We start from the raw sequence: 25,745 nt of genomic DNA, 5'->3' as shown, positions 1-25,745 counted from the left end.
AAAAAAAGTGGTAGTAGACAGGCAGGCTCATACCTGCGATGCAAAGGCAAAAAAGAAAGTGAAAGAAAACCTGAGAGTTTACCGCTGCACCATGACGTGAGCGGAAGTGTAAAGTGTTGAAATTTAGCAATGTCAATCAAGGAGGAAGAGAAGATGAAAAATAAGTTAAGAATCACGCAGGCGCAGAAATGAACGTCTGGCTGGAAGCCAGTTAAGCTTTCTGACGTATTTATTCCATGATGTTAGGGAAAACCAACTCTGGCAGTGTCTTAATGAATAGCAATTGTCTAATATGAAGGGTTTCCACCACATTAATCAAAGCTAATCGCCTTCAAGACGTGCCGCGGCCAGGAAAGCCAAGCTGTTGGATTTGCTTTGATCAGTTTCTCTTTATTTATATGAAAAAGACAAACAAACACCGGGAACCAGGGATTTTTTTAAAACTCAATCAAAATAAAGATAGAGACAACGTCTGTTTTTGAATCTGAGATATTATAGTCTAGAGAGTATAGGGAAAGTTCTTCAAAATAGTAACCTTGTCCAGAAGCCTGGTGTAAAAAGCCTTTTGTGGACATACACGAATGCGCCCGCCCATTTTGCCTTTTATATTATAGACTATCGGGGGTGCCTGGCGTTGCCCAAGTGTTTGTAGGTGAGTGAAAAAAGAAAAAAAAAGGGGTAGTAGGCAGGCAGGCTCGAACCCGTGTTGCGGAGGCGAAAAAGAAACTGAAAGAAAACCTGACATCTTACTGTTACGCGATGACGAGAGCAGAAGTGTAAAGCGTTCAAATTTAGCAATGTTAACCATAATGCCATAGCGGATAAGAATCATGCACTTCATTCTGGCTATAGGCCAGTTAAGATTTCAGCTTTCTGCCGTATTTTTTCCCCACGTTGTTGGGGAAAACCAACTCCCCTCAAAAAGGGGGAACTCTAATGAATAGCAATTGTCTGATATGAAGGGTTCCCCCACATTGATCAAAACTGATTGTCTTAAAGACGTCCCAGTCCAGAATGCAACAGATGTGTTTGCTTCGATTAGTTTTGCTTTATTTATACGAAAAAGACAAACGAACACTGGAAACCAGAGACTTTTTAAAAACTCGATCAAAATAAAGATAGAGATGACGTCCGCTTTCGATATTATAATCTAGGGTGTATAAGGAAAGTTCTCCAAAGTCGTAACCTTGTCGAGAAGCCCGGCAAAAAAAAGCCTTTCTTGGACATACACACATTTTGCCTTTTATATTATAGACTAGCAGGGCTACCCGGTGTTGCTCAGGACCATATAAACAATGAGAAAATTGAAGTTGATTTTGAACATATTCATTATTCTTAGGATAAAGGAATTTTTAATGTTTATGTATCATTTGCTATTTTGAGCAAAAGAATATTTTACCTACCCTATGACGGGTATTACACATGTATATAATAATTGTAGCTTCTCTAGTATAGGTAGTTTACAGCATGTATATGAAATAATTTTACCTTCACAAGGACAGGTAATATACAACACATATTTGAAATAAGTTTACCTACCCTTGGATGGTTAATTTAAATACATAAAGGAAATAATTGAACATACTGTCGACAGGTATTGTACAACATATATGAAATAATTTCTCTTCCCACCAAGGCTACCATAATTTTAAGAAAATTAAAATCATGTTTAGAAGATGGATCATTAAGATTTCTAAATTAATACATAAATACATTGTCTTGGTTATTGATTAGGCAACCCTTGCTTCACCATAAATTTCAACATTACTGGGTTTCTTTTCTTCCTCACTATCAGCACTATAATTGTAAGAAAAATTATGTAATTTTTGGAAGATGTCTCAGCAGGCTTTTCAAATTAATACATAAATACATTGACACAGTAAGTGATTAGACAACCCTTGCTTCATTATCAAATTCCACATTACTGTGTTTCATTTTCTTTCCCCACTACCGACACCAACATTTTCTGGAAAAAAGCGTAATTTTTGGAAGATTACTTAGCAGGTTTTACAAACAAATACACATATATCACATATATGCTCAGAAGTTTATTGATTAGGCAATCCCTGCTTCACTAAACATTCCACATTAGTGTGTTCTCCCCCACCCCACCCCACCACTGGCACTATCATTTTAAGTGAAATGATATTTTTTTCTTGACCATAACTTAGCAGGTTTTTCAAATAATTACATAAATAAATTGACACGGATGATAATTAGACAGCTTTTACTTTACTACTATTTTTAATATTAATGTAGTTCCCCACCACCACTACCGACAACATAATAGTAAGAGAAACAATGTCATTTCCAGAATATGATTCCACAAGTATTCCATATTTTGGGAATATGACATTGTGGGAGATTGTATTGTGACCCCAAAATGGATATTACTCTCTCCAGCCCCACCCCAAAAGTGATGGTTTGGTAATTTCTAGAGAACTCCAGAGCACATTTAAAAGCAACATAATCATGCTTCTTTCTACTCACAACTACAACCGTGACGTCATTCCCCGAAGGTAACATTGAAAATTCAGAATAATATTGATTACCCCCTATAGAAACTGGCCTAGTTCATCTTCACAGAAGACCAACAATATATATATGAATTAAAGTAATTTGAGATCGTAAACTGTTTCAGCCATTTTGGGGACTGACTTAATACCCCCCCCCCCCAAAATATTATTAAATAGACATCAAATAAGGTCATTTTGACATTGAAAACTGTTTCAGTCATTTTCAGGACTGATTTTATATTCCAAAAGCCTCATTTAATCCAGGTCAACATAAGGTCTTCTGCTAGTGTATATTTCCACACATCTCATTCAATCCTGAACAATGCCAAGTCTTCTGCTAGTATATATTTCCAATCCTGGGCAATGCTGGGCCTTCTGTTAGTACATATTTCCACACATCTTACTCAATCCTGGGCGATGCTAGGTCTTCTAGTATATAATTCCACACATCTCATTCAATCCCAGGTGGTGCCAGGTCTTCCACTAGTATATAATACCACACATCTCTTTCAATCACTGACGCCACTGGGTCTTCTGCTAGTATGTATTACCACACATCTGATTCAATCTCGAGCAAGGTCGGCCTTTTCGCTAGTATATATTTCCACACCTCATTCAATCCCATGCTTCTGCTAGTATATAATTCTACACATCTAAATCTATCCCGGGTGACGCCAGGCCTTCAGCTAGTATATATCTCTATAAACCCCATTTAATCCCAGGTGAGGCCTGGTCTTCTGCTAGTATATATTCCCACACGTTTAATTCAATCCCATTCGACTCCAGGTGTTTTGAATGTATATAGTCCCACACATCTTATTCAATCCCAGACGACTTGGGGTCTTCTGCTGGTATATATTTTCACACATCTTATCTAATCCTGGGTGATGCAGGGTTTTCTGCTAGTATATATATCGACACATCTAATTTAATCAAATCATTTCTTCATTTTTCATAATTTTTGGATATGTTACTAATTTCGACAATCATTCTTTAAAAATTTAACCCACATTATCGCCATGCCTTACTTGAACATGCAGTTGAGATAATGTCTGGGAGGATTTTGTCATTAAACACACACCAATTCATTAACTTACATTTAATCATTTTTTATAATTTTGGGATATGTTACTAATTTCGACAATCATGTTTCATAATTTTAATCCACATTATCGCCCCCCCCCACTTACTCGAATAAAAAGTTGAGATAATGTGTGGGAGGATTATGTCATTAAACACACACCAATTCATTAACTCACATTTCATCATTTTTCATAATTTTTGGATATGTTACTAATTTCGACAATCATTTTTCATAATTTAAACCCACATTATCGCCCCCCCCCGCTCGAATATAAAGTTGAGGTAATATCTGGGAGGGTTATCTCATTAAGCACACATTAGTCTATTAACTCATATCTCATCATTTTTCATAATTTTTGGATATGTTACTAATTTCGACAATCATTTTTCATAATTTTACCCACATTATCGCCTATGTATGGATCAGTCCTCTAGCGTATACTGATCTATTTACCTAATTTTTTGAATCAGCAGTTCATTCATGTGATTTTTGGAATATGGCAACTTATGTTGTAGTAGTACATCATAAATATTTTATATGCATCTTTTTTAATAGAAGATAATGATGTCATCACCAGAAGTAACACGTCAGATAATCACCCCCCCCTACTCGAAAAGAAAAAGGAGATTATGCCTGGGAGAATTATTTCATTAAACAATCACCAATCCATTAACTCACATTTACTATAATATTAAAATCTATATGTATAAGGCTTTAGAGAAACAAACATCTCATATTATGCCCCCCTTCCCTCGTACTCTAATAAACAATAGCATATATAATGTTTGGGATTATGACTCAGCAGTTTAGCGTTTTCTATTGAAATGCATTTTTTTCATTTTAAAATATATCAACTAGTATTTCGATCATCATCTCCGTAAATATTTTCAATCAATAATAATTTTATTTTTTCCTCATCAATTTTCATGATACTTTGAGTTTTTACATGTTGAAATACGATAAACATGCATTTTTGACTCGAAAATTAGTATTTCCATCTGGGTTGACACAACACCCTTAAGCATGCGCTTAATGTAAGTATTAAAAGTCGCCATGATAGAGAGCTGACGTCATTTCCGGTTACATTAGTTAGCACTTTTTAAAAAATATGTATAAAATAATATTAGAAATCTATAGAATTACATAGAATTAATGTTAAAATGTCGTGCAATTTTTTGCCCCTCCTCCCCATTCCTCATGCAGAAAACTGGCCAGCTCCTCCAGTAAGATTTAACCGTTTTGGCCAATTTTTCGATATTATTCATTGGAGATTTGGAACTTTAAAATGATACCAAATTTGTCAATGTTTGTTGCGCCTGTTGAAAATTTTTGACAGAGATACGACCACACACACACACACACACACACACACACACACACACACACACACACACACATTTTCGCTTTTATATATTAGACTAGTCCAGGTGCCCAGCGTTGCCTGAGTGTTTGGAGATGTGTGTTGAGCAAAAAAAAAAAAAAGTGGTAGTAGTAAGGGAGGCTCGAACCTGTACCATGAAGGAGGAAAAGAATGTGCAAAAAAACCCAAAAAACATGACGTCTTTGCTGTTGCGTCCATTGTCCAACCAGAAGTGGCAAAGGTTTAAATTTAGGCTAGTCAATCGAAAAGAGGAGATGACTTTCGAAAATATCGGCGAAAAAGTGCCCTGTTGAGGGTGAAGGAATTAATGTTTTTAGCTAATTTTTCAATATTTTTGGTCCAAAGGGGCGGGCTTCAAAATGATACTGATCTCATGAAAATCTGTCGCCTCTGTCGAAAGTTTTAGGCAGACATACAAACATAAATACATACATACATTTAAACAGACAGGTGAGATTTATATTATAGACTAGCAGGGCTACTCGGCGTTGCTTGGGACCATATAAACAACGAGAAAATTGAATTTGATTTTGAATATATTTGCTATTCTTAGGAGTGAGGAATTTTTAATGTCTATGTATGATTTGCTATTTCGAGCAAAAGGATATTTTACCTACCTAGGACGGGTATTAGACATATGAAATACCTAGGGTAGATAATTTACAGCATGTATATGAAATAATTTTACCTTTGCAAGGACGGTGAATATACAACACATATTTAAAATAATTTTACCTACACTAAGACGGGTAATTTAAATACATATATGAAACAATTTCACATACTTTTTTACTCCTAAAACGGACATTACTCTCTCCAACCCAAACCGAAAAGAGAACTTAAAATTAACCCAACCCTCAAAAGAGAACTTAAAATTAACATAATCATGCTTCTTTCTACCCACCTCTCCAACCCTCACATCATGCCCGGATGATAACATAAAAAATTCAAATAAACATAGATCACCCCCCTCCCCTATAGAAACTGGCCTACTAAACCTTCATAGTAAACCAGCAATATATATGCATCAATCTAATTTTGAGATCATAAACTGTTTTAGCCATATCTGGAATCGACTTCACAAATAAAGTAATTTGGAGATAGAAAATTGTTTAAGCCATTTCTGGTACAAACTTTATCTTTTACCACCCTCATTTAATCCAGAGTGACGGTGATTATTCTCATTCAATACAGGGCAATGCCAGGAATTTTGCTAATAGATATTTCCATCAATATCCTTCAATCCCAGGCGATGCCAAGGATATTGCTAGTATATTTTCTCACCTATCATATTCAATCTTGAGCAATACTGGGTATTCTGCTAGTGTATATGTGCAGCCATCTTATACAATCCCAAGCGATGCCAAGTATTTTTCTATTCTGTATTTGTCTTATTCAATCCCAGGCAATGTCAGGTATTCTGTTAGTATTTATTTGAACCTGCCTCATAAAATTTTGGGCGATGTCTGGTATTCTGCTTCTATATATTTCCACCTATCTCATTCAATCCAGAGCGATGCAGGGTATTCTGCTAATATATATTTCCACGTATCCCATTCAATCCCAAGCGATACCGGATATTTTGCTAGTATATATTCTAACCTACATTATTCAATCCAGGGCAACGCCGGGTATTCTGCTAGTATATATCTCCATCAATCTCCTTAAATCCTGGGCAACGCAAGGAATTCTGCTAGTATATATTTCAATCAATCTCATTCAATCCTAGACAACGCCAGGTATTCTGCGAGTATATATTTGCATCTATCTCATTCAATCCAAGGCGCCCGTGTATTCTGGTAGCATACATTTGCATGTATCTCATTCAATCCTGGGTTACTCCGGGTATTCTGCTAGTATATATTTGTGTCTATCTCGTTGAATTTTTCATGATTTAACCCACATTATCACCCCGCTCTTACTAAAATAAAAACTGTCATACATTGTCTGGGCTGTTTATTTCATTACACAATCACCAATAAAGTAACTCACATTTCATTAGTTTGCATAATTTTTGGATATGTTACTCATTTTTACCATCATTTTTATGATTTAACCCACATTATCGCCCCCTATTACTAAAATAATAACTTTGAGACATTATCTGGGTTGTTTATTTCATTAAAAACACACCAATCATAATTCTTGAATATGTTACTAATTTTGACAATAATTTCTCATGATTTAACCCACATTATTGTCCCCCTCTTACTAAAATAATAACTTTGACACATTGTTTGGGCTGTTTATTTTATTTCAAACACAATAATCAAATAGGTTGCATTTTATCATTTTTACATTAACAACAGGCTCAATGTTGCTTAACTTTGGTGATCTACAGAAAGCATTTGCTGTTTCTAAGTAGTCACCCATCTGAGAATGACTGAGACAATGTGGCTTAACTTTGGTGATCTACATGAAGCATTTAATGTCCCCAAGTAATTACCCATCTCATAATGACCAGGCTCAATGTTGCTTAACTTTGGTGATCTATATATAGCATTTGGTATTCCCAAGTAGTTACCCGTCTGATAATGGCCAGGCTCCATGTTTCTTAACTTTGGTGATCTAAATGAAGCATTTGTGTTCCCATTTGTGTTCATCTGATAATGACAAAGCTAATTGTTGCTTAACTTTAGTGATCTACAAAAAGCATTTGGTGTCCCCAAGTAGTTACCCATCTAATAATGACTGGGCTCCATGTTGCTTTACTTTGGTGATTTACATAAAGCATTTAGTGTTCCAAAGTTATTACCCATCTGTTAATGACCAGGCCCCATGTTGCTTAACTTTGGTGATCTACATAAAGCATTTGCTGTTCCCAAGTAGTCACCCATCTAATAATGACCAAGCTCATTTTTGCTTACCTTTGGTGATTCTGTATTATGAAGTATTAACCCATCTAATAATGACCAAGCTCATTGTTGCTTAACTTTGGTTATCTACATACACAATTTTGTATTCCCAAGTAGTCACTCATCTAATAATGAGCAAGCTACATCCAAAAGAGGTCACTCGTATATTATAACAATGATTGTATATTACTCTAATTGTATTTGACAATGAAGCTATATCAAAGGGAGGTCACTTGCATATTATAACAATGATTGCATATTATTCAATGGTATTTGACAATGAAGCTATATCAAAGGGAGGTCACTTGCATATTATAACAATGATTGTATATTATTCAATGGTATTTGACAATGAAGCTATATCAAAGGGAGGTCACTCCAATATTATAACAATGATTGTATATTATTCTATGGTATGCAACAATGGAGCTACATCCAAGGGAGGTCACTCGCATATTATGACAATGATTGTATATTATTCTAATGGTATTCAACAATGAAGCTACATCCAAGGGAGGTCACTCACATATGATTGTATAAGGAGGAGGTCATGTCTAGCTTTAGAGAAACAAACGGCACTAAAAAATACAGAGGAGGTCATGCCTGGCATGTCTAGCTTTAGAGAAACAAATGTCACTCGAAAATAAGGAGGGGGTCATGCCTAGCATGTCTAGTTATAAAACATGCACAGTTTCTAAATAAAAAATATATGGATATGTATATTTATAATGTAAAAATTGTAAAATCGGACCTGGAGTGCACACGCACCTTCAAAATTGTCAAGTCAAACCTATACTGCACAAGCACCTTAAAAATTGTCAAATAAGTCCTATACTGCTCAAGCACCTTCAAAATAGTCAAATTAGTCCTATACTGTACAAGAACTTTCAAAATTTTCAAATCTGACCTATACTGCACAAGCACCTTCATAATTGTCAAATCTGACCTATACTGCACAAGCACCTTAAAAATTGTCAAATCAGTCCTATACTGCACAAGCACCTTAAAAATTGTCAAATCAGACCTATACTGCTTAAGCACCTTCAAAATAGTCAAATTAGTCCTATACTGCACAAGAACTTTGAAAATTGTCAAATCAGACCTTTACTGCTTAAGCACCTTCAAAATTGTAAAATCGGACCTATATTGCACAAGTACCTTCAGAATTGTCAAGTCGAACCTATACTGTACAAACACATCCAACATTTTTACAAATCGGACCTATACTGCACAAGCACCTTCAAAATTTTCAAATCGAACCTATTCTGCACAAGCACCTTCAAAATTGTCAAGTCAAACCTATACTGGACAAGCACCTTCACAATTGTCAAATCTGACCTATACTGCACAAGTACCTTAAAAATTGGGAAATCGGACCTATACTGCACAAGCACCTTCAAAATTGTCAAATCGGACCTATACTGCACAAGTAACTTAAAAATTATCAAATCGGATTTATACTGCACAAGCACTTTCAAAATTGTCAGATCGGACCTATAATGCTTAAGCACATTCAAAATTGTCAAATCGGACCTATACTGGACAAGCAACTTTAAAATTGTAAAGTTTGATCCATACTGCACAAGCACCTCCGAAATTGTCAAATCAGACCTATACTGCACAAGACCCATCACAATTTTTCAAATTGGACCCGTACTGCACAAGCACTTTCAAAATTGTCAAATCGGTATTATACTGCACAAGTACTTTCAAAATGGTAAAATCGGACCTATACTGCACAAGCGCCTTCACAATTGTCAAATCGGACCTAAGCACCTTCAAAATTATCAAATCAGACCTATATTGCACAAGCACCTTCAAATTTTTTCAACTTGGACCTATACTGCACAAGCACCTTCAAAATTGTCAAATCGGACCTATACTGCACAAGCACCTTCAAAATTGTCAAATCGGACTTATTCTGCACAAGCACCTTAAAAATTGTCAAATCGGACCTAAACTGCCCAAACACCTTCAAAATTGTCAAATCGGAGCTATACTGCACAAGCGTTTTCACAATTTTTCAAATTGGTCCTATACTGCACAAGCACCTTGAAAATTGTCAAATCGGACCTACACTGCTCAAGCACATTCAACATTGTCAAATCGGACCTATACAGCACAAGCACCTTCAAAATTGTCAAGTCAGACCCATACTGCACAAGCACCTTCGAAATTGTCAAATCAGACCTATACAGCACAAGTACCTTCAAAATTGTCAAGCCGGACCTATACTGCACAAACATATTCAAAATTTTTACAAATCGGACCTATACTGCACAAGCACCTTCAAAATTGTCAAATCTGACCTATACAGCACAAGCACCTTAAAAATTATCAAATCGGACCTATACTGCACAAGCGCCTTCACACAATTTTTCAAATTGGACCCATACTGCACAAGTACTTTCAAAATTGTCAATTCGAACCTATACTGCACAAGTACCTTCAAAATTGTTAAATCGGACCTGAATTTAGGTAAAAATGGCACCGGTAAAAATGGCATTGGTAAAAATGGCACCGGTAAAAATGGCACTGGTAAAAATGGCACCGGTAAAAATGGCACCGGTAAAAATGGCACAAGTGAATAAATAGGTAAAAATGGCACCGGTAAAAATGGCACGTAATGGATTAATGAGAAAAATGACAAAACGAGAACATGCATGAATATCTCATAGTATATTAAAATGGGAAAACGTGCGAAATTTGTCGAATTAAAAAGGGTGCTAGACGACCGATCTGGTCTCAAATTTTACCCTCGTTTTGAGTTTTCCAAAAGTTAGGTCATGTACTGCGACGTCACCGGTGTTACAGAAAATAATGAGAAGTTTGTCAAATTTAAATAGATCCTAAATGCGAATCTCGTTTTTGAGATTTCCCAAAGTGCTATTACGTCACAGGTGTCAGAAATAACTTTTTTCATCTGTGTGGTAATTCATTCACCTCTTCTCCCCTATTATAATTTGAACACTGGGCAGAAATAAATTTTAAAAATCTCCCTTATTTACAAACAAGTTCCTTTTATTTTAATTAGTTACTTCTATTTATTTGTTTCTTTATCATATATTCGATTCGATGTCTATACTAATAAATGCCTTAAAAATAAGAATTATCGAACATTTATTACTATAGACAACAAAATGAAAAAGTAAAATATACAACAAATAAATGCTACCAAACGCAAGATATGCTAAAAGTAAAAATAAAATAAAAATAAGCAGTTTATATATTTTTCAAAAATACAAACAAAATAACTTAGGTATAAACAATTATAGCTAGGAACAGTCCATTTGATGACGGCTTCTGATATTGAAATCAGAAATCAACATTATGTTATTCGTTCCTCGTAATTTATGTACACTTAGTGTTGGTTCTTTTTTATGGAACTCCTGCATTGCAACATGTCGGCAATGGAGACGAGTTATCGACCCCTTTATGAAACTCAAATATAAAGAAGTTTCTTCATAAATATTTCATGTTTTTTAAATGACTCGGCAGAAAGTCTTAAAACATAGTAACACGATTCTCATTTCCTTTCTATACCTCTCTCTATCTCTCTCTCTTTCTCCCTCTCTCTGTCTTTCTTTCTCTCTCTCTCTCTCTCTCTCTCTCTCTCGATTTCTCATAAATAAAGATGGAAAGAAAATGGCCGTATGAAAAAAACAAATAATCTTAGCTAATGTATCGTCTCAAACCTAATTTAATAAGCATATTTTTTTTGTTCTGGAATGTTTTGCTCGTAATGTTTAGTTTAACTATCGTATCTAACTATTTTTAACTTGCTAATAACTTTGGTAAAGTTGTCATAACGTCTAAATTAATATTTTTATTTGTATGGTACTTCGCATTTTTTGCCGATAAGAATCTGTTAATAAAAACATTGAATTCAGACATCGCCATTACTGAGTGGTGACGTCACGTCACGTGACATGACTAAGCGTTTTTTTTAATTTCATATGAATATCATCACATTATTACTACTTAAATACATAGAAAAAACGAAAAAATGTCACTTTTTTGGGAGGCCCCCTGCAGAAAAAACACCCAGCTAACACCCTTAGACTGATCCTAATGGGTAAAAAATTCGATATTTGTCGTCCGGAGGGTGGGGCTTCAATATGATACCAAGTTTGTGAATTTTTGTTCTGTGTGTCGAAAGTTTTTAGCGGACACATAAACACACATACAAACATACATACATACACACATTTTCGCTTTTATATTTATAGATAAATAATGAATGGACCAGTTTTCCTACCTAGCAAAAATGGACGAGTTTTCCGGGGAGGGGGTTTTCCTACATTCAAAAATACAATCCCCCACTATACATAACATGATGAAACCAGTGATAGTTTTTTATATATATATATTTTTTTTAATATAAGTTATCAAGTCCTTATTCAGAAATTATTAATTAACTAGTGGGGGATGCCCGGTGTTGCCCGGGTGTTTGTAGGTGTGTGTGTGTAGGGGGAGGGTAAGTAATAACCCTGTGTAAATATTTAAAAAAAAGATGTTAAATTTGTTAAAAAAAATCAGAAAAAAAAACAAAACAACAAAATAAAAACAACAAAAAGCAGGAGAAAATTGCATAAATAACCCTGTTTACCTCAGATGGAACCTGCAATCTTAAGATAATAACCGCATGTTAAGAGGAGTAAACTGAAGAATAAGCGAAGTAATAACCCTGTTTAAATAAAAACGTTGCCTGAGTGTTTGGAGGTGTAAAAGAAAAAAAAAGTTTTGGTAGGGAGATAGGCTCGAACCCGAAGCCTCAAGGCTAAGGCGGAAGAAAGAGTCTGAAACATTACCAAGACACCAGAGAGAGAGAGAGAGAGAGAGAGAGAGAGAGAGAGAGAGAGAGAGAGAGAGAGAGAGAGGGAGAGAGAGAACTAAAAAAAGACAAAATTAAAGGTAAAAAAACTGCAAGGAGTTTAATCTAACGTGAATGTTTTCTAGGTCAAACATGATGTTATCGTCGTCGTCGTAGTAGTAGTAGTAGTAGTAGTAGTAGTAGTAGTAGAAAAGGAAAATGAAGGAACTACTTTTTGTTACTACTCCATGTAGAAAAGGGTCACGTTGAGGGTGAAGGAATAAATGTTTTTGGCCAATTTTTCAATATTTGCCGTCGGAACGTTTGAGTTTCAAAATAATACCGATTAAAAAAACAACAAAGAAGAAAAACAAAACAAAAAAAAACAGCAAAAAAAGGTATTGCGAGGTAGGTAGGCTCGAACCTGATAGGGGGTAGGGGTACCCGTGTGTGTATGTTGGGGGGGGGGGGTAGATAAAAAAAGGCTCGAATAAAAAACAAACAAAAACAAAAAAAAAAACAGTGAAAAAAGTTTTGGGATGGAGGTAGGCTCGGACCTGAAGCCTTGAGGTTAATAGTCTGATGACATACCATGAGGCCAGGGAGCCAGGGATTTTTGATTAGTCGAAAATAAGTGTTTAAAAATTGAAGGTTGTTTTTCTAGGTCAAATCTTATGCCATAACAGCAGCAGCAGCAAACGAATTTTGTTGTAAGTGTAAAATAAAATATATTTCATAAGTGTGAATTGTGTTTGGAGAGGGGTAGATAAAAACGAAAAGTTATAACGCACACACACAGACACGTTCACTTTTATATATATATATATATATATATATATATATATATATATATATAGATAGATAGATTATGTATTATATGTTAAGACAGAAAATTATGAACTACGAGTTTGTAGCGAATTTTATATTATAAATTTAAAGAGAATCTATATATTAATACGAAAGTGTGTGTGTTCTTTTGTGTGTCACGCTTACATCTGGGTCATTTAATTGCTATGTTCTTCTATTTCTTGTCATAAATAATTTTACTAAGAATTCCTTATAAGTTTTGTTTTCGGTTTCGACTATAGCTGATGGCACTTAAAACATCTATTTTTTTATAAATAATTTTATCAAGAATTCTTCATACGTTTTGGTTTCGGTTTCGATTATGGCTGAAGGAACTCAAGTTCTTTCACATATATTTTTTCATAAGTTTTTATTTCGGTTTCGATTCAAGCTAATGCACCCAAGCCATATGGGTATATTTTTTTATTTTTGAAATTGCAACTTTATAACATACTAGTGGGGATACCTGGCGTTGCTTGGGTGTTTAGAGGTGTGTATGTTGAGAGTAAATCAGAACAAAAGAATAAGCGAGGTAGTAACCTGTTTAAATATTATAAAAAACAATAAACGAACGTGATGTAAATGAACGATGTTAAAATTTCTTAAAATCGGAAAAACAAAAACTAAAAAAGAAAACACAAACGTGATGGAAAAAAAACGAACGATGTTAAAAATTCTTTAAAAATCTGAAAAATAAAAATTAAAAAAACGAAGGTGTTTTTCTAGGACAAATATCACGGCATAGCAGCAGTAGTAACAGAGAAAACGAATTCACAGCGCAAATTTTGTTGTGAGATAAAAGTGTCCGAAATAAAAGATATTTACAATGTCATTTCGTAAGTGTTAAATATTAGCATCACGGTAGCATATAAAAAGTTATAAGAATAATCGAGCAAGCCGAGAAACACCCCAAAACAATTTTTCCCCTCAGGCCAAACATACCGTAGGTTTACACCAACAGATGGCATATAAAAATTTATTACGTTTACGCTGTTGGCCATTATTATGGCTACAGACCTCCATTACAGATACATTATTCCGTAATATTAAAACATTACTTTTCTTCCTAGGAGCGCCATCTTCATCATCGTCATAACCTACAAAGGAAGTAGCTCAAACTTTTACTCCCTATTCGATAAGACCTCTTATGACGCCATTCTACACTGTATGCATTTATACTTTTTTCTATTTTCCTGGGTCTACTTCGTCATTAACTGACTAGTGAATTCATATAAACCGCATACTGTTAATGCTTTACCCCTACACAAATGATTTCTCTCTCTTCCCATCTCTCAAAATCTCATTGGTTGACATCTACATATTCGGACATTCCTGTTATATTAGCATATCCCTCCATATTTACATGAATAAACCAGAAAAGCAGCAGCAGCTGTGACAGCATCAATAATGGCGACGCTAAGAAAAATCCGTTTGTCGATGCAATGCAAATGAGCTCACTAGATATACACAACAACTTCAAAGCACATTTTTCCATATACATACGTCAATAGAATGGATCGCACATCACTTCAACCAAGAAAACCGCCAGATAAGGTTGCACAGCAAAAGAAAAAAAAACAAAATACAAAACACAAGCATCGCAGTAAATGCATCTCAGGCAGCATATTAACGCAAATAACTATTGCACGAAACACTGCAACAATACAACATCGACTAGGTTACATTCACAACTTTCTCAGCTTTAAATCGATATAACACATGCATACATACACCAAATAGATGATTCCCTACAATGTGTTAAACCACATAAAACAAACACATTTAAAAAGCAAAACTCAAGCCAATCGGATTCCTTCCCGACATTAAACCCATTCTCGTGCGCATCATCTTTACGAACTTCGAACACTTTGTTTGTTTTGATCTCTCGTTAAGTTTGCTTTATAAATAAACGATTGAGAAATCAATCATTTAAATTTTTATATCTATATTGTTTGTCTGGTTCCTTCTCGCCACCATATGCTCATTCCTAATATAACATTCTGGAATGAAAGAGACATCATTCAAGAATGAACATTCTAGAGATTGCAACAAACATGGCTTCCCTGAATGGAATCATTACATATTAAATACCTCAATTTCAAACTTCGGAATCTGGGAAAAAAATTTTTTTAAAACTGATTTGCACTTTATTTAAATTTTTACTAGTACTATTTTTTGATAATACCTTACTAACATCACTAGGAAAAAAATTAATTGGTTTAGTGATTTATTTGTCGTGCTATTTTACCAAACAGAAATTGGAGTTTCATATTTTCTTTGCTGTTTACATTACTTTCATTTACAGTGGCACATAATTATTATTTATATTTTATTACAGAAATAAAGTTACAGTGACACATCATTATTAGTTAGATTTTATTTCAGTAATAAAGATAACGAAACGGTAATTCGTTTATACGAAACTGTTATTACGGACGCTTTAGAAAAACATTTCGTCTCATTTTGTTTCCGCGTTGACAATCATATTTTGGAGTTTACAAGTTTGTTTATATCAGAAATGCTACACAAACTTTAAATGGCTAAAATTAATTCACGCTTTTATTTCACACGTTCAGATGTGGTTAATCACTTTAAATTAACCTTTTACTTTAGTAATAAGGGTACCACAATCGTATTTAATTTTTTTTTTTTTATAAACGGACGCACACGTTTATAAAAATATAAAGGGTAAATATGAAGATTCTTTCAACCTTTGAGCAATCTTTTAAAATTAACCCTTTTATGGGTTTTCCGAGGGGTTGAAAACAAAAACCACTTTTAAAATTCCGGCTAACAACTAGTTTTAAATATCTGAAGAAATTCTATTTTCAAAAAAAATTTAGACGGGGTGGCTGTAAACGAAAATAATGTTTACAATTCCGGCAGACAAGTAGTTTGAAAATTATTAAAAAAATGTTGCTTTTAAAAAAGTAGGGGATCACTTGTATATAATAATTTAACGTACAATGAGCACTCACTTTATGGCCACCTTTTGTTGGGGGGAGGGTGAGGGTCAGCATAGAATGAACACAATTACACGTAAACAAAAAAAATGGGTGCTCATTTTATGTTAAATTGTGTTCAGTGTACATTAACCCCAATGGCATAGCAAGGGCTGGGCGGTTGTGGGGGGGGGGGAGCGGTCCGCCCCGGGCGGCACATTCCAAGTGACAGCATTTTGAGAGGGTAAAAAAAAAAACAAATAAATGAAAGCTTACAAAAAATTTGAAATTTTATACCGAAAAGGTTGTAAAACATCGGGACTTTCAGAGATATCGGAATCAGAAAAATGTGTCCCTATTTTATGAGCCGCACACGTCAGGGGCGGCATTTTAGGGGTTGAAAATAGAAAGAAATCAATAAAAGCTAACAAAAACAAAATTGGAATTTTTTACCGAAAAGGTTGTAGAAAATCGGAACTTTTAGAGGTATCGGAATCAGAAAAATGTGTCCCTATTTTACGATCGTCCCATGTCAGAGGGTGGAATTTTGAGAGGTCAAAAATAGAAAAAAAATAAATTAAATTAAAAGCTAACAAAAAATTTGAAATTTTTTACCGAAGAGGTTGTAAAAATTTGGAACTTTTGGGGGCATCGAAATCAGAAAAATGTGTCGCTATTTTACGAGCGGCCCATGTCAGGGGGCGGCATAATGGTGGGGGGGGGGGGTAAAAATAGAAAATAGAAAAAATAAATAAAAGCGAACAAAATATCTTAAATTTTATACCAAAAAGTTTTTAAAAAATCGGAACTTTTGGAGGTATTGGAATCAGAAAAATGTGTCCCTATTTTACGAGCGGCCCATGTCAGGGACGGCATTTTGAGAGGGTAAAAATAAAAAATAGAAAAAAATCAATTTGAAATTTTATACCGAAAAGGTTGTAAAAAAATCAGAACTTTTGGAGGTATCGGAATCGGAAAAATGTGTCTATAATTTACAATTGTTACAAGGAAACGCTGTCCCCTTTCCATGTAAAATAAGAATATTAGATAAGTGAAAATGAGATTAGTATAAGCCTAGAATCGAACCCTGTAGGCAAAGTTAAGAAATGGAATGCTAGAAATTAAGGTTATTGTTAATTCTTTTAGAAATCTGAATATTAACTATGTCAGTAAAAGAATGAACAATGAAAATTAAAAATATATTGTTAAAAAATTGTTAGATTAAAAAATAGGTTAGAAGAGGATTCTTTTGTTTGCAGAAGTGTGTTTGGACAAACAGCCACATGAAATTAGTCACGTTTGAAAAACATACTTCTGATGTTATAGACAAAAGACATTTCTCCATATTATGGGTTCGAAAGGTAATTGTGTTTTATCATCAATTATAATGAACTTTATGAAACCCTTCCAAGATTGTGTGTCCTCCCACCATCATCATAAGTGAAGTATCTCCTCTAATATGTTATAACTGTAATATATATATAAATGTCTTCTCTCCCTCATCATCAGAATCGTTACCTCTATTATAAATGTACCCGTTATATATGTGCCCCAATATGAACCGCATCATCATTAAATATATACCCCTGCTACACAACACGATTCAAAAACCGATTGTTTTAAATTTTTAATTTAATTTTTCATTATTGGTACTAATGATAAATATTTATTGTTTTTAAATTATTACTAAAACTAAAATTATAATAACATCAAAATATGATGTAAATTTATTTTATTTGTAATACAAAGTTTTTAAAAAGTTGCATAAATTCTCTAGGTAACCTCTCAAAGAAAGCAGTTGATTTACATGTTCCAAAATTGTTGAAAAATTAAACAAAACATTTTTGTCAAGAAAAATACTTTTAAACATCACTGATAATTATATGATACAATGGAAAATAAACAACAGAGAATTACATAATTTTGGAATTGTAGAAACATTAAGCAAGTACGGAATAAAAATCGACTGTAAACAGATTTTATGATCATCATATCAGGGAATATAATTTTAAATGGGAACTAAACACTACACCTCAAATACTATTTAAGTGGCTTTCTATTTGATAGTTTAAATGCTGCCGAATTTCTGTCAAGTTTCGAATAATCACAAAATAATTGATTTTTTTTCAAACTATTATAACAAAATTTTATAATCACTGACGTATTTATGATTAAACCGAAATTTATTATGATAAATTAATTCTGGTAATAATTGTAAAAGATAATAGAAGAAAAATCTCCTTAGAATGCATACCTAACTTTGAAAAATCGTCTTAATTGCTTTCAAACAAGAATAAATATTTAAAAATAAGTATATTTCTGTGATAGGCACTTAAATCCTATTTAAAACTAAATCGTCTTTAAGAATCGTCTTAAACTCTATCTTTAATTGACATTTATTCCGTAGAGGCTTAATTTTCATACCTTTCCAAAATTAGTTCCCCGGTGTCTAATTTTCCTAAATTTAATTAAATTAAAATAAAAATATAAAAAGTAATTTTTAATGTTTTTGATCGATTTGGGATTTTATTTGTTTTTGCTTTAATTAGCTGGTGGGTTTGTCTGGTGTCCTTTTGATTCTATCTTTAATTTCTGATCCGATCCAATTCCGGATTCCGATTCTTTTTAAATTTCTAAATATTTAATTAGTGATTTGTTTTTGTCTTTTTCTTTTTCAAATTACTCTAAAACCGTCTCGTGTCTGCATATATTTTCGCAAACAAAATATGCACTTAGTGTGTGTGTGTGTGTGTGTGTGTGTGTGTGTGTGTGTGTGTGTGTGTGTGTGTGTGTGTGTGTGAGGGAGGGAGTTTTATTAAATATTTTTCTCAAATGTTTTCCTTTTAATTGATTGAAAATAATGAAACAGCTAAAGATGCATTTCTCTCTTAAAACAAATCCGATTTGCATTTGTCATTAATTGGCAAAATGCTTTGAACATTTCATAAACAATTGAAAATAATTAACGATTGTTATGCAAAATAAAATGGTATGGGAACAGTATAGTTAACAAAGTCCCCTCTCCATTTTATATATGAGTTTCTAAATAATATAGTTACTATATAGTAAATAATTCTTAACTTAAGAACGGATGTGAATGTATTAACTATTCTATATGTTCTCTCTACCAAAGAATGTTCATGTGTTTACCGTAATCATCAATATTTGCCCTGTTATTACTACTGACAACGTCATATGATTTGTAATAGATTGATTTGTTTTAATGCAAAAAAAAAAAAACGAAACAAAAAACAAGATACAGATAATTATAATAGAAATAATTTTTACTGATATTGTGAGAATTTTATACTAACACCCTTGGCTAAAAATGACATTTTCCTTTTGTTTTATTCGACTTTCATTTTGTTTTATGCGATTGCATATGGACACATTTAAAATCTGTCCGGAAAAAAGTACTAACAATTATTTTAAAATTTTAACTACATACATTAATTTAACCTAAAATGATGAATAATCATCATTTCCAGGCCACAATAACATTGTAGAAATGTTCACTAAGCCAAAGTCTGATTGGCAAGGTTGTAAAACTATGCGTAATCGCTTAGACCGCCCCTCCCCCTCCCGCCCCGCCTAAAAATGCTTACAGAATTTATTTCCACGAGGAAAACAATAATTTTTGGTTAATGTTCTAAAATGCTACGTCTCTGAAATGAAAAATCATTTTACGTCCAATTAATATTGCTCAAGCGTTTCTCAACTGGAAGGATCTAGTTTTTTGGTAACGCAGGTGAGAAAGAAAATCATCGTTCAGATCAAACAAAGTAAATATTTTTGCATAAGTTTTGATAGCACTCCTGATGTATTTCACAAGGACCAGATGAGTGAGGTGTTACGTAAAAATTGACAAAAATAAAGTAACAGTAGAGGAGTTGTTTCTCCGCTCTATCGAGACAAAAGGTCAAAGCGCAGAAATCTACCCAAAATCTACCTATTTGTGCCATGCACTAGCAATGCATTAAATCTGGCTTGTGTACATGCCACTTCTGTAGCGGTTGTCTATGTTACATTTTTTTTGGCATACTGGACTGGTTATTCTCGTTCTTTTCTGAGTCTACACATCGTTGGGACGTCTTGATTCAGTTGACCGGTCTAAAGATCAAGCGAACTATGGAAACTAAATGGAGTAGTCGAGCAGATGCTGTAAATGATGTGGTAAAAAATTATTTGAAGTTGTCATTGCCCTGGAACAGCTCACAGAAGGAGAAAATGCAACCACTAGATCAGATGCATTTTTAATTCTCAACTCGGTATTGTCGTTTCCGTTTCTTTTATTTTTGAGCCTCAGAAATCAATGATGCCCAGAAGTATCTTCAAGAAAAGGGGCTGGATCTGCAAAAAAGTTCTGTCAGGCTGACGGCGTTGAGAGATTGCCTTCTTCAGAATAGAGAAAAGATGGTGGATACTGCAATAAACGAGTTGAAAAAACTCTGCTCTGAAATTGGGCATATTATCCGTAAAAAGAAACGAATGGGTGGTGAACGATTGACTGATGCAGTACTGAGGTTTGATACTGAGTTGAGACGGGAAATGCTGTTTATCATAGACAGGTTGACTGAAGAAATATCTTGCAGATTTCAACAAGTTCACAATCTTGCAAGTAAATACGCTTTTCTTACACCGTCAAATCTGCTTGATGATAATAATGATTGTCAGCTTGGTGAAGTTGACGAAGATATAGATACAGATAAATTCTTTGCCGAAAGGAAGATTACAGTATTTGTGAAAGCTCCAGGAAATGACAAAATCAACGGACCTCTTGAACTTTTGAACTTTATACAGAGATACCACCTTGAGGATTCCGTCCCTAATATTGTGATCTTGCTGCGCATTTTCCTTACCCGAGCTATTAGTGTTACCAGCTGTGAACGCTCTTTCTCAAAACTGAAGCTCATAAAAAACTACCTTTGATCAAAAATGAGCCAGACACGGCTTACAGACTTGGCAATCCTCTCCATAGAAAGGGAACTTCTCGATAGAATGAATTTTGATAGAGTTATTGATAACTTTGCCAAAAAACAAAGCGTGAAAAGTATGTTTGTAAATTTTCAACTGACTTGATGCCTTGCGATAGTTCTCTTACAAAAAATAAATTTATAGCCTTATTTTCAATTCATAAATACATTTATTTAAAAAATGTTTTAAAAGGATGGAAACATTATTAACAACAAGAAATTTCTTAAATTTTGCCCTTAAACCGAGCGATTACAACAGGGATTTCAAAAAGCATAGATACAAGACTTTTTTTTTTCGGGAGGCTCGACCTCTTAATAATAACATTATGGAAAGAAAATCGGACTATCCTCTCCAGTAATGTTTTTTTTTTTGTGAAAATTCGGAAATAACAACAATAAAAAGTAAATATAAATGATTTTATCATTTCTTAACCTTTTCATGTTTTCAAATGTTCTCATTTAAATTTATAAAAACATGTTTTTTAAAATGTGTAACTTTCCATTTCTTAAATTTTGCGCTTAAACCAAACGATTACACACAAGGATTTCAAAAAGCGCCGATACAAGACTTTTTTTTTCTCTTTGAGAGGCTCGACGTCTTAATAATAACATAATGAAAGAAAAAAAGAAAAAAAAAACTACATCGGACTATCCTCTCTTTGATACAACCATGTTATTTGGTGAAAATTCGGACTTTAACGACAACAAAAAAGTAAATAAAAATGATTTTATCATTTCATAACATTTTCAGGTGTCCAAATGTTCTCATTTAAATTTATTATTATATTTGTTTGTGTTGCCAATTAATTTAATTTAACATTTTTTTTAATAATTTGAATTATACGTTTTTGTTTTGAACAAAAAATATTTGGTTTCTTTTGTTTCATATTAACGTTTATATAATTCCCTTCAGATTAATGTTTGCATATTTATTAGTTTTCAAATTAAATTAGTATTCAAATTACTGAAAAGAAATTGTTAAATAAAAAAGGGGAATAGTGTAAACATTCTTCAATGGAAATAAATATTTTGAGGGCTTTTTGGAATCTTAAAGGTTTTTAACAGGTTGTCATATGCCAGCAGTGAGGGAGGGGCGGCAAAAAAGGTAATCATATGCCAGCGGGTAACCAGAAGAGGTAATCATATGCCAGCGGAGGGAGGGGGGGGGCAAAAATGTAATTTAATCCCAAACCAGGTAATTATATACTGGGGGGAAAACAGGTAATTATATACCGGGGGGAGGGACAGGTAATTATATGCCAGTGGGGGGGGGCGCATTTTATGATCGCCCTGATGTTATGCCACTGGTTAACCCCCTTACCCCCTAACCCTGAAAAATAAATGTGGCAATAGAGTGGCTGCTCAGTTTGTGCTATATCATTATAAAAAAGTGATCTCTCACTTTTTAGAAACTAACATTTATTCAGATCTTGGAATCTACTCATATGCGGAATTTTTTTTTTATCGTATTTTTGTTTTCAGCACATCTGAGAACATTTAAAAATGGTAATTTTAAAGGATTTTTCAGAGGTGGAAAGACTCTTTTGATAATTACCAAAAAAAGAACTAATGCAAGATGAAGTGTTACAAGGAGTAAATGTGTATCATTTTATAACTTATAATTAAAAACGTGGAACAATACAAAGTACAATTTTGGGTAAGTATTTTTACATTGGGGAGGGGAGGGTCTTTTTCCACCTTATAATTGAATAAAAACATATAGCGTGAAAGTTGAATTTAATCTGATAACACTAATTAAAAATAGGATGGTACCAAAAATGCATAAGCACTACATTTTATTTTAAATTGGAGAGAGGAGAGTCTTTTGTAAATATTCTTCAACGGTTGAATAAAAAAAATATAGCGGGATGATAGAATCATACTTATTATTTGTGGCTGCACAAGTCCCTTTGCTGTATCATATGAAAGGAAAAATACAAATAAGTTAATCATTTTTGTGAGATCTTAATTCAATCTTCAAATAATTATTAATTTCCATTTCTTAATCAATTTATAAAAATATTTTCTGATAACCTTCAAAATGTCTTTATACTGAAAAGCACTAATCATTTAGTCGAATATTTATTAAAAGCAATATTCAATGGCATTTCAACATCGTTCAGAAAAGTAAATTCAGATACGCTTAAACAATGTGTTTTCTTATTACATCTTAAAATACTTGATTATCGAGTAATAGTTTTTTACAACATCTCAACATCCATTGACATGAATATTACAAATGGTGCAATGAACACAAGAAAATTGAAATTAAAAACTTATAGAGGAAGAATCATGTAGAAATTCTTTGATTAATATTCTGTTAAATATTTCTTAAATCTTGATTCATTGTTGATTTTAATTTTCTTTTAATAAAGTGTAGCATTTCTATAGCATTTCCATATGCTTTGCCAGTAATAATACAAATAGCAAAAGCGATTAAAAAAATTAATAAATGTAATGAAGACAGGCTTGTAAAACATACCTTTTGGCTGTGGATGTACACGTTCCTCTGCTGTATTATATAAAACAAATCAAGATATAAAAAAAATATTGAATTAATAAAAAGTAATAAAACCATTTATTTTTTATTTTTACAGCACAAAGTATTTTATTATAAAATGAATGCTTTTTTCTATGACATTTAAACATCCATTGTCAGGAATAATACAAAATGATACAACGGACCCAAGAAAATTGAAATATAAACATACCAATTGCTTGTGGCTGTACATATTGTTGCTGTACGTATTGTGGCTGTACATATTGTGGCTGTACATATTGTTGCTGTACATATTGTGGCTGTACATATTCCGCTGCTATATTATATGAAAGGAAGAAAAAGAAAAGACATATTATTTTGGGGATCTCTTAAATTTTAATTCTTAAATAATTATTAATTTCCATTTATTTTAATTAATTTGTGAAAACACGTTTGACCTGATTGTCTATTATAAGTTTTTTTTCTATATTCTGATTCCAATTTACTTCCACAAATATCATCTGAAAACAATCCTGAATAAGTATATCTTGGGATATGTTTTTTAAAGCTTTTAATTTTCATTTTGTTTTAATTAATTTTACGAAAAGTTCTTCTGTAATCCCCTCTGAAAAAATTTCTTTATGCTGAAGAGCAGGAACTATTTATTCAAGTATCTTATAAAATCTATGTTCTATGACATATTCACATGCCTTGTGAATAATAATACAAATGGTACGGCAGACCCAAAAAAATTTAGATAGAAAATTGATAGAAACATACTTATTATTTGTGGCTGCACAAGACCCTTTGCTATTTCATATGAAAAATAAAAATACAAATACCTTAATCATTCTTGTGAGTACTTTCTTTAATATTTAAATAATTATAAATTCCAACTTTTTAATCGATTTATAAAAATAGTTTCAGATAACCTCCAAAATGTCTTTACACTGAAAATCACTAATCACTTAGTCTAATATCTATTAAAAGAAATATTCAATGGCATTTTCACATTCCTTGTTATATACAAATTGGAAAATAGACCCAAGAAAATTCAAATTCATAAAAACAAATGAACACAGGCATGTAGAAAATCTTTAATTACTATTCTGTGAAATATTTCTTGAATCTTAATTAATTATTAATTTCGATTTTCTTTTTATCAAGTTCAGAAAAGTAAATTCAGATACCCTTAAAAATTGTCTGTTTTCTTATTACAGCTTAAAATACTTGATTATCGAGTAATAGTTTTACAATGACATTTCAACATCCATTGCCATGAATAATACAAATGGTGCAACATACCCAAGTAAATTTAAATTAATAAAATAATGAGGGCAAGCCTCTAGAAACCTACCAGTTACTTTTGGGCATATACGTTCCTCTGCTGTATTATATCAAAAGAAGAAAAAGTAAAGACTGAAAATATTTTTGTGATTTCTTAAATTAAAATTCTTAAATAATTATAAATTTCCATTTCTTTTAATCAATTTGTAAAAAGACGTTTTATCTGATTATCTATTAAAAGCTATTTTCTATAGCATTTTCACATGCTTTCCCATTAATAATACAAATAGCACTTTGCCCTTCTTTCTCCTTTAATCGACTTCCTTTGTCCCATCTACTACTAGCTATAAACACGTGTGAACTGAGTTGTTCTCTCTTCAACAAGCTGGTAATATATTAATTCTAGCTTCACACATCTTCTGCTGTATTATATAAAACAAATCAAGATATAAAAAAATTGAATTAATAAAAAGTAATAAAGCCATTTATTTTGTATTTTTACAGCACAAAGTATTTTATAATTAAATGAAGCTTTTTTCTATGACATTTAAACATCTATTGTCAGGAAT

At 33.0% G+C, this 25,745-nt stretch overlaps 1 protein-coding gene across 50 annotated transcripts in view; it reads right to left on the bottom strand.

The window, feature by feature from the left end:
- The window catches only part of LOC145277786 (uncharacterized), a 212,418-nt gene that overhangs the window by 32,907 nt on the left and 153,766 nt on the right, over nucleotides 1-25,745 (bottom strand). For 48 of the 50 annotated variants that reach the window (XM_080129551.1, XM_080129552.1, XM_080129553.1 and 45 more), the window contains 3 exons: nucleotides 24,122-24,226; nucleotides 23,893-23,922; nucleotides 23,294-23,323 (listed from right to left, as the gene is read on the bottom strand). In XM_080129551.1, coding sequence (XP_079985677.1) covers nucleotides 23,294-23,323; nucleotides 23,893-23,922; nucleotides 24,122-24,226 — 165 coding nt within the window. The remainder of the gene's footprint in view (nucleotides 1-23,293; nucleotides 23,324-23,892; nucleotides 23,923-24,121; nucleotides 24,227-25,745) is intronic. The other 2 variants (XM_080129569.1, XM_080129580.1) reach the window with 2 other exon arrangements.

This window comes from Euprymna scolopes, chromosome 6 (genome assembly GCF_053919585.1).
Source record: "Euprymna scolopes isolate OS-2025 chromosome 6, ASM5391958v1, whole genome shotgun sequence".
In the NCBI taxonomy this organism is placed as follows: Eukaryota; Metazoa; Mollusca; class Cephalopoda; order Sepiida; family Sepiolidae; genus Euprymna; species Euprymna scolopes.
Note: the sequence above shows the minus strand (reverse complement) of the source record. Positions and strands in the feature narration are given on the sequence as shown.